We start from the raw sequence: 19,984 nt of genomic DNA on the forward strand, positions 1-19,984 counted from the left end.
GAAATATTCTTTTAGTTATTGAACCGCTTACTTATCTAAAGTTCACAGAGTGCTAAGGGATGACAGGGACGAAAAGAGTTAAGTGTGTTTATTCAACCAGTAAGTTTTGTGTGTCTATCAATCTCACTTTTAATCATTATCGTCAGTCTTTCCCCACTCCATTTGTACCTCAGTCTCCTCAGATAGCATCAGTTTTGGAACTGAGTGCTGTTCAGTATCTGAAAAATACTTCATGACATCATGGAGACTATAATAATACTCATATCTGAAGATTTTTGAAGAATATGTAAGATTAAGATGAATGCCCAAACGAGACTCAAAGCATTTAATGGCAGATATCCGTATTAGCCCAGCAGTACACGTCCCAGAAAGGGGCGCAGACAGGCAGTACAGGGATGCGGTACAGTGTACGGGCAGAGGTGCGGCTGGGACGGACTGCTCCTAAACGCCCTTAACGTTCGCGTCCCTCCGTTCCCGCGCTCCCCGCGCCGCTCGCGCCTGCTCAGCCAGGCGGGAGCAGAGCTCCCACCCTTCCCACAGGGGAGGCGAGGGCGGCGGGGACAGGGCGGCGGCCGCGCGGCCCGCGGCGGCGCCGGGACGAAGCGCTGCCCGGGGTGGGGGTGGGGGGGTGGAGGCCCTGCGCAAGCCGCGCCGCGGCCCCCCCGCCCGCGCCCGCAGCCCACGGGCCCCACTCACCTCCGCTCCCGCGGCGGCCGCTGCCCGGAGGCCGCGCGGAGCGCCGGGCCCAGCCGCCCGCCAGAACTACCGGCCCCACCAGGCCCCGCGGCCGCCGTTGCCATGGCGCCGCCGTTGCCACGGGGCCGTCGCGGCGCGAGCGGGAGGCTCCGCGGCCTAAGCGCCTCCGCGGGCGTCCGCTCGGTAACCTCCTCGGAGGGCTTTTACTTTCTTTTCTTTTCTTTTCTTTTCTTTTCTTTTCTTTTCTTTTCTTTTCTTTTCTTTTCTTTTCTTTTCTTTTCTTTTCAAAACAAGCCGACTAAGTCCTGAGAATAACTCCCTGTTCCTGCTCGGACATTAGAGCTGCAGAGTTGTCACCAAGTGGCAAGTTTGCAGACGCCGAGCGTGCTCCTTGCTCTACTATTTGAAGAAAAAAAAATCAGGAAAGCATGAAAAAAAAAACAGAAAAGCATGGTCTCGTGTCTGGGACTGTTCTGCCAGTTTCTTCTTCTTTCCTGGGCATATTCCTTCTTTCCTGCTGTGCTACATGTACCGGCTGACGAGTCAGCAGTAAAGGATCCCCAGCACGAGGCATTTTTGCTTTGCAGTTCCAACAATCTGTAATTTTTACAAAATTCTCCAGAAACGACGCACAATTCTTGCTTAATTTATACCTTAAATGGTAGAAGCCTCTCTCTTTTTAGGTATCTGAGTATCCTACAAAGTTTAGTACATACCAATATTCCCATCTAACTGATCGGGAATCTGAGTTGCCAATTTGATAAAACCTACACAAGAAATGCAGTCAGTCTTCTATAAATTTAAATTCTCACATAGTTTTTAAAACATGTTCATGTGTTTCTTTTGCAGATACTGATCATACTATGACCGAGTCACCAGGTGTAATGTCATTGCAGATGGTGTCATCCATCAGTAACTCGTCCTTGATTCAGCCAGGCTTTTCTCTGCTGAATTTTGATGGGCATATTTTCTTTTTTGGGCAGAAAGGATGGCCAAAGAGATCCTGTCCCACAGGTGTTTTCCTCCTTGATATAAAACAGAATGAGCTCAAAATGAAACCTGCTGTCTTCTCTAAGGATTCCTGTTATCTCCCTCCTCTCCGCTACCCTGCTATTTGCACTCTCAGAGGCAACGCAGATCCTGATAAGTACCAATATATCATTCATGGTGGAAAAACACCTAACAATGATCTTTCTGATAAGATTTACATTATGAGTCTCATAAGCAAAAATAGCAAGAAAACCACGTTTCAGTGCATTGAGAAAGATCTGGCTGGTGATGTACCCGAAGCAAGATATGGGCATACAATTAATGTCGTTCATAGCCGAGGAAAAAGCATGAGTGTTATTTTTGGAGGTAGATCATATATTCCTCTTGGACAAAGGACCACTGAAAAGTGGAATAGCGTAGTTGACTGTTTTCCTTCTGTGTTTCTGGTTGATTTTGAGTTTGGATGCTGTACATCATACGTACTCCCAGAGCTTCAAGATGGACTTTCTTTCCATGTTTCAGTTGCCAGAAATGATACAGTCTACATTTTGGGTGGTCATTCCCTTCAAAATAATATCAGGGCCCCCAGCTTATACAAGCTAAAAGTTGATCTCCCACTGGGCAGCCCAGCTGTGACTTGCACTATCTTGCCAGGGGGGATATCTGTGTCAAGCGCTGTTGTGACTCAAATTGGTGATACCGAATTTGTCCTTGTTGGGGGCTATCAGTCTGACAACCAGAAAAGGTTGATTTGTAACACCATAGTTTTAGAAGATAACAAGATAGAGATTGTTGAAAGGGAGAGCCCACAATGGACACCAGATATTAAACACTGCAGGATGTGGTTTGGTTGTGATATGGGCAAAGGGTCCGTATTGCTGGGCATTCCAGGGGACAGCAAACAGGTGATCTCAGATGGAAACTACTTCTACGTTTTGAAATGTAGAGGAGCAGAAGAGGAGGAAGAACTGACAACCCAAACTTGCAGTCAGACTTCTGCTGAAGACCCAGGTGACTCCACTCCATTTGAAGATTCAGAAGAGTTTTGTTTTAGTGCTGAAGCCAGTAGCTTTGATGTTGATGATACTGACACTTACAATGAAGATGATGAAGAAGATGAATCAGAAACAGGCTACTGGATCACCTGCTCTGCCAGCTGCAATGTTGACATTAACACCTGGGTCCCTTTCTATTCAACAGAACTCAACAAGCCTGCAATGATCCTGTGTTCCAGTGGGGATGGCCACTGGGTCCACGCACAGTGTATGGATCTGTCAGAGACCATGCTTCTGCGTCTCTCAGAAGCAAATGTCAAGTACTTCTGCAATGAGCATGTTGACCTTAATAAAGGGCTCAAAACTCCCAAGAAGGTGGGGCAACTGCAAAAACAACCCATGAAACCACTGCGCAAAAAGAAAGCCATGAAGTTAACGCCAGTGAAAAAGTCCTTTCTTCGGAGATTATTTGAATAGATTTAAATCACTGATTAGTACTTGGCTCGGAGAAAGTGAAATCACTGTCTAAAATTGTTAGTATTTGTTGTAGGAGAATGGATGTCTGGGCTCATAGAGATCTTTTTAATTGATTTTAATTATCTCGATATTTCAGGTGAATTTCAAAGCTCAAGAATTTCTTTTGCTTCTTATATATGTTTTAGTAACATCCAGATCTTAAAACAAAGATAGGAACTCCACTGATACAGGGCATTGTGCAAGCAGACAGCCCAATATGGATAAATTTATGCTGTATCTTATGCTATAACTCACTCTCCAGCTATACCCAGCGAGTTTAAAGGAACTGCTTGTAGAACAAAGCTTTATTCAATGTACTCACGGGTCTTAGCATCTGTCCATAAAAAGCACCATATGACCCATTTTAATTTTTTGTCGTAGTGAGTAGTTCTAGAAATACTGGGCTAATTTATAACTGCATTACTCCACATTTATATTGGTGTAATGAACTGATATTAGAGAAATTAAGCTGTTTTTAATCAAAAGTGATGATTTAAGTCCTTGGTATCAGAAATAATGAAATATTCAAACACTGAGGGTCAGTTTTATTAAGGGACTCCCATTATGGAAAGTTTACATATGAAGCATTTAATTCTGGTTAATTAGTTTTTGATTTTAAGAGACACTGAATAGTTATATGTCAGTGTTGGTTAGAGTTGTGGAATATATCATCTCATAATGAAAATCAAATTGCTATTTTAAACCACTATGCTCAAAAAATGCCTTGTGTGTATTTTTTAAGTACTAAGCTAATAAAGTTTATTATAAAAATGACTTTGCTTTTTTTTCATATATTCGTGAGGTAAATCGAATACTATAAACCCCAAAGTCCATGAAAGGACAGCGTGTGTGCTTGGGAGGTCCGTCTCAGCTCTGATACGGGATCTGACTTCACAGCTTCTCCATGCTGTGAATTCCCAATGACTTCAGAAGAAGTTCCTTCCGATGAGCAAGACTTATCATTTACTTTGGATCCTCTGCTTCACATTTCTTTCTCTGCTCCCCTAGGGTGACAGTAGAGTGTCAGAGTCTGAAAGTGTATACCGTAGCTCAGAATGACTCATTGAGCCAGTGGAGCATCATGAGGTGTAGAAACAAGTGCAGCTGGCTGCTAAAAGTGCAAGGAGATTGGATTCAGATTGAAAAGGACATTGTCAAGGTTGAATAGCTCAAGAGTTTACTAACTTTCTTGCGGATATTTTATTGGCTATTTGTAAAGCCTCATCATCCTTGACTTTATTTTTTATTTTTATTACTGTTCCAAACATCTTTTCAAAAAATCAATATCATCAGCTCCACATTTGTGATCCTATAATAATAGCTCAGTATTCATAGTCTAGTTCTCATGCTGGACCCCTGAATAAAAAAAAACCAAAAAAACAGGAGCAGCCATCAGCAAGCTGATCAGTACATGCAGGTCCTGAGCAGCTACTCGTTTATCAAGCAGCACATGCAGCTAAGTGTTCCTATCATCAGAAGTGTGTATGTGCACTACTCCTCTTAAAACATTTACAACACAAGTAAACAGTAGAGGAAAAAATGTTGACAGTACAAAGTTTCAGTTTCAAACCTTGTCATATGCTGAGAAAGGTTGTAGGTTGTGCAGAGCTTGTAAGTGGGAACTTTCTAACTTCTCTCTCAACAGTTTGATATTGATATAAATTCATGGATTTCAATGCTACCTTCAAGTTTCCTTTGTCATGCTATTTTATTTGAGCTCAGAGTCTAGCACTATATGTTTTTCCAAGGAATGAATGAAGATCATACCCATGTAAAGTCCCTTCAACCTGGTGAAACTAAATAGTCAATATCCCCTTTTGAAGGTTAATCATGGGTCCTAAAGAAGTGTTAATGTAGACAAACAAAAAGATGGAAACATTTTCCAAAGGAAAAGCTCGACCCTGGGTAGCGGAAGTGACATGAGATAATGGCTGGTGGCTCAGTTATTGGTGTCATGGTTGCAATATGTTAAGATAGTCCCTGAGTTTCCAGACTAAAGCTTGTAACCATCTCAGATTCTTAGCTAAATTGTTATCCTTTATTTTAAGGCTCCTGAAAAGAGCAGTTCACAGTCTAACTTTACCATGATCCTGGTCACACCATGACATTAGTATATTGTGCGTTGGACTGTACCTTTTTAAAACATATGTTTTATTTCAGAAGGAGGGAGAAACTGCTTAGTCAAGCCATGTCCCGGCCTAAAGAGAAATGCTTTAATAAGCATTAAATCACACTTTGGAGACTACAGTCATTGCAGGAACGGGAAGGTGGCCATAATCAAAATAAAATGTAATATTCCATAAGATTGAAATGTATATGAGATATATGATCATCAGTTTGTAATGAATTATATGACACTTGTCATAGCATTTGAAAGATTGCAGAAAATAATTAATTCCATGATAATTCTGATGATGCTTTGGGGGCATGTACTTGTTAGAGCATTGATTGTCTTCAAAGTCAGCTAATCAAAAAAAGATGTTTCTTCTTCAGGCAGATTAGAATTAGAAGGTAAAGTGAAGTAGATTTGAGTACAAGAAAATCTCTTTTTTATCTGACCTTGGTGTTTTGGAACTATAACAAGCAGCACGTCAGTTCTCAGTCATATTTTAGGGACATTGTATTGTCATTATCAGCTTTTAAGAGAATAATATCTGGATTTTTATGCTTGGGAGAGGGACCCTGAAGTATTGGATTAATCTAAAGGAAGGGCACAGCACAAACTTTAGTGGTGGCACTAAGCCTTGTGACGTGACTCAGGGTGACTCATTGCACCAATGGAGCATTGAAAGGAGGGGAAATAATGCAGCTGGGAGCCCAAAGCAAAAGGGAAAGATTGAATTCAGATTGAAAAGAAATCTTCAGAGTTAATTACTGATAGATCCAATGCATTAAAGACAGAAGGACTGGCTTACATTTTTTAAATGATTGGTGGCTATAGGTGCTTCCATATTTGACTACCTACCCAAAGCCATTTCAGAGAAGACTAACTTCTGAGAAGGGCTTGAGCAACAGCCTCTGAAAATCAAACTCCAGTTTGGTGTCTCTTTTTGACCTTTGAAAACTGTGACACAAAGAAGCGCCTGCTTTTTTCTTTAAAAAGCAGGCCAGTCAGCTTATAAGCCTTCAGATTTCTCGTCACATACACATACATACGAAGACGGGAACACTGGCCACAACCATGTGTGTGGGGGACCTCTACCATTTGGTGGTTATTGTATGCTGCCTAGTCAACTGGCTCACAGTGCCCATCTTTAGAGGAAGAGCGGGGCTTTGAAAATGCATTACCTCTTGACCTCTCTCTTGCGGCTGCTACAAAAGATGCTAATTCATATCCTTTATGATTTGTCCTGTCACATTGTGATCAGTATTAAGAACAACAAATTCAGTTTGATACAGAAGGTAAAAAAGCACCCACATTGTTGAGAGTTGCAGGTGGGTGGCCACTTGAAAACTATGGCGTATTCAGTCACCTGAAACAGAACTCTGAGTAAGAGTGGTGGTAAGCCTTATTATATCTGAGTCTAATTCTAATAACAATATCTGAGAGGTGAAATTCAGTCAGTTATTAGGGATTTTGTAGTAAAGGAATTAAACCATCTTAATTTACTATTAAACTTTCCAGGGCTTGTTTTTTCTTTTATATAGTTTCTCTTTTTTCATCCAACATTTTTTATTCAAGGTCAGCTGAAAGAATTAAGCTGGCAATATAAAGTCTAGAATTTAGATGTCTAATTACCTGATTGCAAAAAAAAAAAAAAAAAAAAAAATCAGGTAGCTAATCATCTAAATGCTCAGTTCACACATCATTAATTCCATCCAAACTAGTTGGTTTACATAATTTTTTTGACCCTGAAATATCATTGCATGGAAGAAAGAAAGATTTTCTTAAGTGGAAAAAAATGGAAACTAGAAATTGTTAACTAAAAAGTTGATGGAAATTTTTGCAGTTAACTTTGAAGTCAACATGAGCAGCCAAAATTTGATGCAGCAAATGCACAGAAGCCAATAAAGAGACTTAATGTAATAGGCTGGATATAACAGTGCAAGGCTGATTTTAAACAAACCCTGGGCTGGTATTTATGAATGAAGCAAAAGGAATTTACAGAATAAAGAAACCTGGTTTTAAAAGTGTTTTAGTTTTCTGACAAACACTTGCCTAAGAGGTAAGGTGCTGAAAGGACTGTTGGGATTCACAGAGAAATCTTCATTTCTGTTAACAGAGGAGCTTCCAGCATGGGCCTCTAATCACAGCTGTAGTCTCTGGATATTAGAACAAATCTAAACATGAAAAGTAGCCTCAGTTTGAATGGAAAGTAAGACTGTTAGCATGAAATGTGCATGGTTGAAAAAATAATAAGAAATACAAATCCAGGAACTTAAATCCTTTATTTTAAATAGATTTTATGAATACAGAAACTGATACACAGTAAGACAAAGTAAAATTATAAAGAAGTGCTGTGAGACAAAATAAAACTCAGTAAAGTCAGAAAGTAGAGTGCTGTAAACATCCAGAATCTGTTTCTGAACTACCTGACTAAAAGTCAAGGCTAATTTGTTTACAGTCAATAAAAATATTTCTGTAAGGCAAAAAAAAGTGAGACAGAATCATGGCTTCTAGCATAGTTAACATCATTTTGTAACAATTTGAAGCCCTTGAATAAAATCAAACAAACCAAGATGCATAATATGATTGTATAAAAACACAGTTCAGTACAATTTCAAAGCAAGAAAATTATTCTCCATGAAATAATAACTGCAAGGTTTGGTACCAAGTATTAAATTAAAAAGGAAATGTGAAGAGTCACAAGAGTAAAATGAATAAAAGCATCTCCACTTTTCTAAAGCCTCTTCAAAATCAAAAAGCTTAACAGTAGACTAAGTAAACAAATGATGTGCCTGTCTGCAGTCAAAATTTGCTTGCCTTCATAGGCATGCCTGTGTACATGCAGCATTTCTATTTTATTTGTTGTTTACAAAAGCTTCACTTGCAGGTGCCTAGCGTTTCAATGCTGTTTGTTTTAATGAGTTCAAAACTCTCAAAGAGAGTCTCTTGATTCAAAGAAAATGTCAACAATGGGGAAAAAGATTAAACAAGATTCAAGTCTAAAGAAAAGAAAAAGATAGTATTAGCTTTTTATGTCAGCTATTCCATCCATAGCTTGTAGAATGTAAAATGCATCTTGATGGCTTAATAAAATTTCACACAAGAATGCTTCCACATGCCACCGCACTCCTGCATCCCCATCCATATACTATTTAGTCTGATGAGTTACCCCAGAATATAAATGCAGTCTTGAGAAATTATACATCTGTGGATAAAAGTTTACTCAATCCTTTTAAAGACAGTCAGAAAAAATCACTTGCTTTTGCATAAGCAGCTTGTTGAAGTTAATTTGAAATTTGAAAATGTCAGTGAAGTCAGTGAAATTATTTGCATAAAATGAAGAGTCTGGTCTGTCACTTCAATGGCATGTGTGTAATGCAATAAACAGGGTGGAATTACTTGGGGCTGACATTCACTCCTGTGCAAAGGCAGCGTAAACTGTATATACCACTTAATTAGAGTGAAAATCACCATGAGGTGAGTAAGGATGGTTAAACTGGGCCTTATATTATTCAAGCAGAGTCCAGGATAAAACATGTGGTAATACAGTTATTCCAAATTGACGTACAGAGGGAAAAAAAAGAATATGTGCAACTATTTGCATGATGAGGTATGTGCTAAACAAAAATGCAAACCATGTCTGCCCTTACTGATAAAGGATGCTCTTTAGTGAATACCTGATATTTATACTCCATGGGAAACAGCTGTACTTGTTGTCTCCATTTATTGGTAAAGAATGTTATTTATGTAAGCCTGGTATTTATACTCTATGGGAAATACTTGTTTTATTCAAACAGTTGAAAGAAATCATTTAATCTGGAAATAAACACTCAGTAAATGGAGATGTACATAGTGAACCATACAAAAGGCACTGTAGTTCTTATGAATAAGTGTTAGGATATATGTTTTAAGTAAAGAGCATTAACTATTTCCAATCCAGAATTGTGACATAGTATTACACTATGTTTAAAGAAACTGTATTAAAACATAAATTCTAAATTATAGAAGACTTTAAAAAATAATATTTCAGTTAAAAAATCAAAAGAAAGACATAATACTAATATTTATATCAATTACTAACACTTACCTCTATTTTTTCATTGTCCATAAAGAGTAAATATCAGACTCTCAAAGATACAGTAAATAACATGAAACAGAGACTACTACTACAGAAAGCCTCAGATCCTATGTCTTTAAGTTTGTTATTCACTTACACTCACAAATCAATTCCTGCCACATCAAAAAAAAAAAAAAAGGATTCTTTTAGGTCTGTCTATTTAATCTTGTTTCAAAAATATTTCTCCAGACAGCATAATGCCTTAGCTACAGGTACAGTTCTAAAAGGCTAGGTGATTTAGAGGTATAGCTCCCAGTCTGTCAGGTACTTTTAAGTGTATTTCATAAATATTTGATTGAATGAAATTCATAATTTTCATATTTAAAAAAAATTTTAAAACAAAACTTGGCTATAGAGTTTTACCCAGCAAGAGCACCTAAGTGTGTGTTCAGGTCCGTGTAACGAACTGTAAGCATGCTTGCAGTCAGTGGTCAACTCACAAACTTCAATTTAAGTTTTCACTGGAACGCTTTGCAGATTCAAAGTCTAGATTTGCCCCTTATATGTAGATAATGCGTGCAGGAATAATTTAGTGGCCAAATCTCACATCTTCGCAAGTAAACTGTGTGTGTGTAAGTCCTTTTATCTGTATCTATAGATTTTTATCTAAAAATCTACATTAACTATCTGCAAGAATTACAAGTGCAAACTCATCTGATCTAAGCAGTTGTCAGTCATATCATTACACTTTGAAAAGGCAAATACCACCAACATAACAGTGCGCTTAATACAGCATAAGATGTTTGGAGCAATGCTAACTAAACATTGCCGTAATAATGTGAAACACACTATTGAGTAATTTCAAGGCACTGCATTACCTTTTAACTAATCTTTCACGCAAACTGTCTTTGAGGTTAATAAATATCATTCCCATTTTACAGATCTGGAAAATGAGACAGTGAGAGTAAGTGACATCTCCCTGATGAGAAAAAACATAGTATACAATACACTTAATTCACCAGGAATTCACCCAATAAAATTGCACTAATAAAAATTATACAATATACCATATAAATCTATAATGCTTGTCAAACCATAAGGTACACAGCAGAGTTTGAATGTACTTTGTATAGCGAGATAAGAACAAGATATTGTAAATTCAGATTTAGGAGCACAAAATGGTTTGCATTTTAGTTTAATGGACTACAGTAAAAATATCTCTAAAAAATTCTAGCTACCTTTCCTGTATCTTCATATAGCAAACTAGTATGGTGAGACCACTAACTGCTCCTAGGCAGTACTCCAATGTAAATGTTAAATAGCATTTTTAAAAGCTTTTGAGATCAAAGTTTGCATCTTTAGTCAGTATTTTATATAAATACCTGAACTTTATCTCAAAACAATTATCCTAGAGTCTCACTGCTGAATCTTTACTTATAAAAGTCAGAGGACCATCAATAAAATAATCATACCCTCTTAAAAAGTAAATAGTAAAATAGTAAATAAAATGCAAACAGAAGGTATAGCCACGCTCACTTTTTCATCAGCTGTTGTAACTCTCCATAATCATATCCACAATCATATTCCACAATACAGCTTTGTATAAAACCTTCTTTACTTTGGCTTTTCCACTTACAAACAACAACCTAAAACCACAATAAAAAACGGAAGACTCTTCTTTCCCATTTGCTTCCCCTTTCACCTCACCTAACACCTGGTGAATGCTCCACTGCGCTGCCTTTCCTGGAAACCACAAACAGAAGTGGATGTTTATTAAACTCCACTCAGCATCTTTAACAGGGAGTACAAAAACGATAGTTTCAACCTTCCCCGTACCTCCACAGGCCTGAAAAAGAAACTGCCTCCTTACAGGAAGACACCATCATGAACTCAATTCTGAATACTCATTACATTTAAAATTCCCCTGAATCATGGCTTTCCAAGGAGCCTTCCAGTGGTAGGGAATCACCTAAACTATCCTCTGGATCAACTGTGAAGCCTTGGCTTTTTAACGTTTTATGAGCATTCATGAACTTCTGGAGGTACTTAGAGGTATATAGCCAGTGATGCTTCAAGACATCCTCCATTTCATAGCATTTGGACTGCCTGGCATTCATTTTTCGGAACCGCCTAAACAGTTTGTTTCCAGACTCATTTCCTTCACTGGCCCAGGCACCAATGGATCCATCTCTTTCAATGATTTCAGGAACATGAGCAAGAGTTTTGTGGAAATAATTTGTAATCTTGCCTTCATATCTATACTTGAACTTTGTAGACAGGAGCTCAGCAAAACGCTGTGAGTTGTAACTATACTGGCACAGCAGTTCTGGACACTCCTTGGCAGGGCATGAAGACCGCCACACTGGCTTCATTTTCAGATAAAGGTCCATCAGTTCTTTCAGGGCTTCATGCCTTTCCTCACACTTTATTAATTCACATACAGCCTCTACTGTCTCTTTGGACATGAGCTTTCTAGCAAAATTTCCACTCATCCTCATCATAGGCTTTAAGTTCATCTTCTTCCTGAGGTGTTTGTCAAGAGTCAATTGCCATCTCTTCCTCTCCTCTTTAGATGCATCAGGATTCTTATAAACTTCACCTATCTCCAGCTGGAAAATCCTGTAGAATTCGGTTGCATTGCCAATGTCACAATGCAATGCATCTATGGAGGGAACTGTCTCAATAAAAGGTTTGGCTGAAACACCCTTCACTCTGTCACGGAGCTCATCAACAGACTCATGATAGGGGTTGGACCTCCATACTTCATATCGCTCCAAATTTTCAGTGTGGCTCCTTGTTATGGAGTGGAAAACCAAATTCTGGGATGCTTCCAGGCGTGTGGCATCACAGAGAGTACAGATATAAGTAGAACCAGAGGCCTCCAGCCCTTCCACTTCACGGACAAGTTTCTCATCATATCCTGTACCCCTAAAGATGAATTTGAACGTTCTCAGGATGCCTCCAATTTCAAGCAGCAGTTCACTGTTTTTCATAGCCTCTCTTTCTGCAATGAGAGGGCTCAGGATCGCTGTCAGAGTTTCATGATCTGATTCATCAGCCAGCATGAGGCACAAGGGCTTGCAACACAACTCTGAATTGGGCTTTGCTTCCTCAAAGATCCTTATGTTTTCATTCCCATGGACTATAGCAATGTTCATGACTGTGAAAGAAAAGCGAACAGCCTTCTCTGGGACAGCTGGACCATTTCCGTGCTTCTCGCTGACATCTCCCATTCCATCACAGGACTCTTTTACCACCACAGTGAAGGGACCATTCAAATAGTCATCCAGTTTTTTTGCTTTCATGCCTTCCAAGATGTCTTCCTCCATGTCCATCAAGGCAGAAACCAAAGCTGCATCATATCGAAATCTCTTTGCAATTGTGTCCATGGGGTAGTCATCAATTGAGAGTGGCAGCCCTGATAGTCCATCTATAATACCCACTTCTGTGTTAGTGGATACATTTTTCAAGGGAGGTCTCCACTCGAATGGATGATAACCAGGTAGGAGGGCTTTCTCAGCAGTACGAAGAGCATGCAATGGCTGGAAGATCTGCCTGCCAGTGACAGCTTTTACAGTCCTATACATTTTATGGTATTGGCTACAGCTAAGAAATGTGTTGACTCGGATTGCCAGGCAGACAGCAGGGTGAAGTCCAGATCCCCTCCCTTGCATTATAGCCTCCAGTTCATCTGCTTGTTTGTGTTCATTTTTTGCTCTTAAAGCTAGCAGGAACAAAGTCATGCATACAGCCTTTATGTCACCTCCTTCTTCTTTCTCAGCAAAAGCCTTGACTTGAGATTTTAGCTCTCTCAGACGATGTTTTTGAGCTCTCCTGGTCAAAGACAGGAGATGCTGCCTTGGTCGGCCACCTTTATTTATGTGACTGTAAAGCTCTCGCTCTTTTATCAGCTTGTGGCTGGAAAGGTGTTGGCCATATTTACCCAGCAAAATCTCTTCATCACATTCCTTTACAGGGCATCTTATTCCCAGGCTATCAAGGATGTTCAGGAAGGATTTCACTGGGCTAACCAAATCAGTAGGAAAGCAAGGATACCAGCAGGAGGGACAATAGCTGCCCATAACTTTGATACATTTAAGAATGCAAGTTCTGCAAAACAAGTGTCTACATGTCGTTTCCACTGGATCTGCCAAAATGTGCTCACAAATCTGGCAAGAAATGGATTTAATGAAGTCTATTGGGTAGTCAACTGCAAGGAGCTTTGTGCTGAGATGCATCTTCTTGCAATTGGCAATCTCTTTCATTAAGTTTTTGTTTTTTATCTGTGCTTGGTTCTTTAGGCCTTTGTTTATTCGAGTGCGTTCTGCAATGGTCTTCAGCCGTTTGCCAAGCTGTACACTGGATGGTTGGCTTTTTCTCTTGACACCCCGGTGGGTAGTGTGGCACACAGCACAGTTTGGGGAGTGAGGTTGCCACTCCATTGTGGTGTTCCTAGGGAAATATACTTCACATAGGGCATTACTGAATTTTCTGTGGATAATACTCCAGCAGTTGTGACAAAATTGAGTGGGATGGATTGTGTCAACATCCCCTCGCACATCAATCTTAAAAACTTTAGCAATAAGATCTGGCCAAGAGGTTGCTTTTTTCTCTTTCTTTCTCAGAAGCCACAGAGTTTCATTGTCCACTGGCCCATGTACTGGATGACTTCTCTTGTGGCAATCTGTTTTAAATGAAACTCCACAGATGCGGCAAAGTTGCTTCAGATTATTCTGATGAACTTCATTGTCTCGTATTTTCATGTCATTGGCATCTTTCTCAAGTGTCTGTCTATTGCCCATTAAGTCTATATGTGTCCAAACTGACTTTTCTCCTCTTTGAATTGTTTCATCTTTTTGCACTATAATGCTTTTGTCTGAAGAAGCTACCTCTTCTACTTGATCCTTACTTACGCGTTGGGAGTCATCAGAAGGTATTTTTTCAAATGATCGCAGTTTAAACAGCTTGAATTTCCATTCAGAAAATTTTGTATATGGATGCTGAATTTCTTCAGGCAGGTCCATTTTTGATGGACTGATACTACTGGACTGATGGACTGGATTTTGATGGACTGATGCTACTGACATATCCAGTCTGGTAGAAACCAGGTCACTTGAGAAAGAGAGAAAAGTTGTAAGTTAGTTTATGTTCCAAAATGAATAATGATGCCTGTGCATAAAGCACTTTTTTTTTAGAGAACAATTCTAATCACTTTGACTGAAAAATGCTTTGAATGTAAGTTACTTTACCCATGGCACCTACCGAATTGAGAGGTCCAGAGAGGGCCATCCGCTCAGTACCTCATGTAAGTACTTGAATGTATTTTGACTTTGACCCTGAGGCATGCACCTATCTATTAGGACACCAAGGCACATACAGCGAGTAGTCATCAGGTGCCAATATCCAAATCTGCTCCATTCTACTCACACCTGACTCAGCTTACCACAAGTAAATCCACTACAGGCAACAGAATTACAGGCTGCAAGTTTGATGACTTGCAGTTCAGTTTATACAAAACTGAATGAGACTGTTGGCTGGAAGATAAATTTTTGTCTGTCTCATGCCATATTATTTAAATCTTTAACTCTTCACTACTCTCTCACCACTCTTTGGTCCTTGATTCTGAATGTGTCTCCCACACACCATTCTATACAGGCAGAGCAGCACATGCTACTTAATCCCAATGTAGACTTTTTCAGGCCTCAGTTTTGCAAAGTGCTCTAGCATATGCTTGCTGAATGTGAGTAGCTCCATTAAAGCTGGAGGAATGTATCCTCTGTTGATGCAAAATGCTATAGTTCCCTTGAATTTAAAGGAGATACAGCAACTTATACTAGCTGCAGATTTGCTCTAGAGAAAATATTTATACATTTTAAGTTAGTCATCTGCTTAAGGACCCTGCTGAGAACTCTATTTTTAAGAATTACTTATATTGGAAAGCTGAAATAATTGTTCATTTTTGACCACAATTTTAGCTTTCACAGAAAAAGAACTAAAAATAATAACAATGTGGTTGCCATGGGAATATGGTATTGTATAAATACAAGACTTTCACCCTCAACACTGCAACTTTGTGCTACTGCATCAGACTTATAAAAAAAAAAATCTGTGCAGAACTTATAAAAAAAAAATTCTGTGCAGAAACAAAACCAAAACTGACTAATCTACTTTTCACTACCTAGCTATGAGAAGTGCAAAAATAAACAAATAGTATAGAGAAGATTCAATTACCTTTTCTAATGTATTTTCTTGTTTACTAATCTGGTTAGTATGAGCTGCAAATATATACTATACTTTAAGGCTATACAATTTTAACCAGAAGTTATGTGGTACGGTTTTGGTTTCTTTAACTGATTATATCCCTGCTCAGCACTTCACTTAACCTGCTAGAAATGTCTATTCTGTGTCTTTTCTGAAGGTGTCCTTCGTACATGCAGTCCATGGTCTAAAGGGATGATGCTCAGGATGCTTCTGAGATTATTTCATTTATAACCTTTCCATAAAGCAACATTTCAGCACATCTTTCAGAGACCATCAGGAAAGGACTGCATGCTTTGATAAGTTCCAGCTCCAGAATGACGTATCAGCCCGCTCAGCTCTTGCCTTAAGAGCTGTGTTTAACTTCAAAATTGTTCGTTAGGCCTTGGCAACAAAAATCAAGGTTTATTTTCTTCCCAGCTTCTCTTCATTTCATCCCACTGAGAACAAGCTGCCCATACTGCTGTCCCCATCTGCCTGCGTGGCTCTGTCCAGCTGCCTATATTGCTAAATATCACTGTCTGCACTGCGGTCCCCTGCCATCCTTTGCAGATCAAGCGTGGCAACGTGCTTGCCTGCATCCTGCTCTCCATAGACCTGTGATGGGCAGTTGTGCCCAGATGTGTTCAGAGCTGTGCTCTGTTTCCCTTTCATGGCAGCATCCCATAGCAGACTTGGTAAAGTCTGTCCCTGGAGCAATAACCAGCTTGCCCCAGAATCGTCCTGCTTTCCTACAGACATGTACTCGATTACCTACAAACTAATTGGATATCTAGTTGCCCTGTGCTGTCCACAGATCTTTTCCTTCAGCATAATACCCTATGCCATTTTGTGTAGTTTCACCGCCTGCAGCAGCATCTTCAGCATCTCCCAAACCACAAGCAGTGCCTCAGCAGAGCTGCTGACTAATTCACTGTAAAGAAACAGCCACCACTGAGCACATTTTGAGCACAGCATTTAATACTTTCTCTCCTCATCCAGACTTGTGACTAAGTGTCATCTTCGTGCCACACTTATCTCCAAGCCCATGGCGTAACTCTTGCTATTAGTCTCCAGTTCTAATCAGACAGAGTTTACCTCTGCTAAAGAATAATCCAAACGTCTTTTTTTTTTCGCCCCTCTTTCATTGAATATCCCCTGGAAGAAATAAATGACAAAGAAGTCCCTTCCGGTCACCCAACCTTCGCCTCTTGCAGTAGATAATTGTTGCCAATGGGCTGTTCATCAAACGCTTTGAATTGCCTAGCTCCCAGGCAGCAATGTTTCCAGCAGCTCTCCTGGGAGAGCTAGAAATATTCCCAGTGCCAGGAATATTTCCTGTGACTCATTCCAAATTTGCCTCTGGTCTGTAATTATAACGCGGGGTCATTGAGGGTTACACCGAACAATCTTCCTCCTCACTGTTCACCCCGTTCAGATCCTTACAGAGTGACTCCCAGCCAGGAACCCCAGCCACGGCAATTTAGTTGGCTCTGACAGCTGTGTCTGTGTTTAATATCACCTCTTTTTTATCTTGAAAAGGAAAAAGAAATCGCTTTTCTTTCCAGCTCACAATATTTCATTTATTTCAGAACAAGAGCAAGATTGTAATACTTTTACTCATGTCAAAGAAGACTTACACTCACTGAAGTGAACAAAACAACCTCTGAGGTGAAGATGCACATATAAAATAAAATCATCAAGCTGCACATTAAAACAGGAAAATGAATCAACACTCGGCTGTCTTACAAGCATCTGGGATGCTGTCATTAGTACTGCCAGCCTACCTTGAGCTCACTGTCAGCTTGCAGAGCTGCTGAAACGTCTGTTCAGCTTGTTCCAAATGCCAAGCTCACCTGCTCGCTCTTGTGTGTGCTCTCTCTCCTCCTTTGTTCCCGCTGCTTTTCAAAGTCACTGCAGTGCTGCTTTTCTCATTTATCCTTGTCCCTCCCAGCTCCCAGCACCACCCTGGTGCTAACCACAGGTTGCTTCAATGCAGCACAATACGGAGCTCTCAGATCCAGGTGGCACCTGGCAATTTATGAGGCTTAACCACAAAATTCATAAAAAACAATGTCTTGTGTGAGACCCCTGAGCTCTGAGATGAGTACACACTATTGTCTGAGGAACACCTGCACTGCATTTTAAGCAAAGTTTTGTATTTGGCTTTCTTCTTTCTAGTTTCAGAGCAAGTTTCTTTACTCTTATCTATCAGAGAGGAGAACCTGGTGTCCGGTCACATCACTGTCACTCACCAAAGCTATTTCCTTGAAGGCCACTGTCCCCCTGTCCTGCTCCTCAGGTCACCTGCAGCCAAGCTTCCAGCTTTTGGATGAACTGACAATGGGGATCACAAAATGTCCTTTCTTCAGATACCAGTATCTCATTTTCAAGGATGCTACCTCTCTGGTGATGTATGTCCAGGGTCTTGAAGAGCCTGGACAAGGAGGAAAAATCAAAAATATGAAAACTAGCTACATATTTTGCATAACTTGTATCTTATTTACATAACACACCAACTATGGGCCACAAGCGGCCACAGACGGTGAGCAGCAGAGTCCCTGTTCAGGCGAAGCACAGATGTAAGGCTGTTGTTTTCTACAGATCAGCTGACTCAGAAACTGCCTCAAAGTGAAAAAGAAACAAAATTCTGTCACAAAACAGCAACATGAAAGATTTTAGTCTCCACACACAGTACTGTGCAGCAAATTTTAGCTATTGATCAAGTCTTCCCAAAAGTGAATGTAAGTTCACACTCCAAAAATAGGAACCAGCAGTAGCGACAATAACAGCATAAACACCTACCTGAGCATTTTGGGCAGAATCACAGAGTCACAGAATGGCTGAAGTTGGGAGGCACCTCTGGAAATCATCTAGTTCTTTCTCAAGAGACTCTGTGATTCTACAGGATTGAAAACTATTTCTGAATGTATTCCAATTTGATTTCCAAATCTATTAAGCACCCTGCCCTGACAAGGAGGCCATCGGGGAGCTGCTGTGCTTCGCTGCAGCCCTGGCTTGCTCAGATGACACAGGGATGCCTGGCAGCATCCTACACAGCACTGATGCTGCAGCAGCCCAAGTGACACTAGCGAAAGGGCAGTAAAAGTTCCAGTATTTGGCACTTGCTAGAGGTTAAAAAAGAGTGAGGGGATTCCCTTCCTATTATTAACTCTTTGCTTCCAGTTTCCATAAGATGTTGAGACTTAAAGAAATGAGGTTAGTCCTGAGTCAGTAGCTTGAGCTGTGCTGCGTACCTCCCAAGCAGCCAACAGCTCCTCATGATTCATACCAAAACAAGCAATGCTCGGTGAACACAAACCAAGTTCAGGGCCAAACCCTGATATCCTTGCTCAAATTGAAACTTCGACTCGGGCAAAATCCCGAGCAGTGTGTAGCGCTACTAACAACTGATCGTGAGTGTCAGCATAAGAGGGAACAGAAATCATAAGACGTTATTCTCTGTTAAGACAGTTGAGGCCAAACATCCCATGAGTAAAGTATGTATTGACCTCTGAAAGCATCTGATGACTCCTGAACCCAGTTCTTCTGCTCTTCCTGTTTTGCCTGGACTTCCTAACAACCTGATTATTTTTACTATTCACTCACTAGCATTTGGAGAGACCTTTTCAAAAACATCTCAGATCAGGCTGCAATAGCAGATATCAATCAAAATCGCTGTCTGCAAATCACATCTTCTCTTATCTTGAAAGAGCAGATGCAATTCACTGACAATATGCATTGTTTGGTTTGAGGGATTTGGGGCTCTGTGAGAAGTAGTTTAACAAATTTCTCCCTCTGAGGTGTTTATTTGAAACTTCAGCCAAATGGCTGGCTACTTGCCACCTTTCCCAGGAGCGAGAGCTCCCGTGCAAACAAGCCAGCACTACAGCGGCAGCAACCCAGTTATCAGAGAAGCCACTTGAGCGTATGTAAGCATAGTCAAATGCTTTATTTCAACCTAGGAAATCACCTTGAAGAATTATTATCTTCTAGGGATACCACAGGCAAGTAAAGGTTTTAATTGATCTTAGGTTGCTACAGCTTCAGCTGTGCTTTATATCCATAAGAGCATGATTGACCAATAATTTGAGTGGCACGGATTCACTGCTGGAATTTTTTTCCCTGTGCAACTGGCACCACCAAGTGGAAGAAAGCTTTTCTGCATTATTTTATGTTATGATGCAGATATTAAGACATATGACTATGGGCCTAAGCATCCCATAAACCATGAAGATTTGGAAACTACACTGAAGAAAGTCATTTCATTAAGATTTGCAATAAACTCCCCTGGTAAGTTCCTTGGATTCACAATCAAAATAAACTGGAGGTCAGTGCTCTGACTACCTTACACATTGTTACAAAAAAAGTATTTTTCAGCCATGG

At 40.1% G+C, this 19,984-nt stretch overlaps 3 protein-coding genes across 4 annotated transcripts in view; 1 reads left to right on the top strand and 2 right to left on the bottom strand.

Moving 5' to 3' along the window:
* The window catches only part of IFTAP (intraflagellar transport associated protein), a 40,999-nt gene extending 40,248 nt beyond the window's left edge, over nucleotides 1-751 (bottom strand). For both annotated transcript variants that reach the window (XM_062576897.1, XM_062576898.1), the window contains exon 1: nucleotides 697-751. The gene's annotated coding sequence lies outside the window, so the exon portion shown is untranslated. The remainder of the gene's footprint in view (nucleotides 1-696) is intronic.
* Nucleotides 752-813: 62 nt separating this feature from the next.
* On the top strand, nucleotides 814-3,905 carry RAG2 (recombination activating 2). The gene is made up of 2 exons (XM_062577284.1): nucleotides 814-879; nucleotides 1,546-3,905. The coding sequence occupies exon 2, from the start codon at nucleotides 1,560-1,562 to the stop codon at nucleotides 3,156-3,158; it is 1,599 nt and encodes a 532-aa protein (XP_062433268.1). The 5' UTR covers nucleotides 814-879; nucleotides 1,546-1,559; the 3' UTR covers nucleotides 3,159-3,905.
* A 7,369-nt stretch (nucleotides 3,906-11,274) lies between these two features.
* RAG1 (recombination activating 1) lies at nucleotides 11,275-14,448 on the bottom strand. Its single transcript, XM_062576280.1, has one exon. The coding sequence runs from the start codon at nucleotides 14,446-14,448 to the stop codon at nucleotides 11,275-11,277; it is 3,174 nt and encodes a 1,057-aa protein (XP_062432264.1).
* Nucleotides 14,449-19,984: the final 5,536 nt, after the last annotated feature.

The sequence above is a fragment of the Rhea pennata genome, chromosome 5, assembly GCF_028389875.1.
Source record: "Rhea pennata isolate bPtePen1 chromosome 5, bPtePen1.pri, whole genome shotgun sequence".
Lineage (NCBI taxonomy): Eukaryota > Metazoa > Chordata > Aves > Rheiformes > Rheidae > Rhea > Rhea pennata.

Excerpts from the sequence above, each read along its gene's own strand:
- RAG2 (XM_062577284.1), top strand. The coding sequence starts at position 1,560 with ATGACCGAGTCACCAGGTGTAATGTCATTGCAGATGGTGTCATCCATC.
- RAG1 (XM_062576280.1), bottom strand. The coding sequence starts at position 14,448 with ATGTCAGTAGCATCAGTCCATCAAAATCCAGTCCATCAGTCCAGTAGT.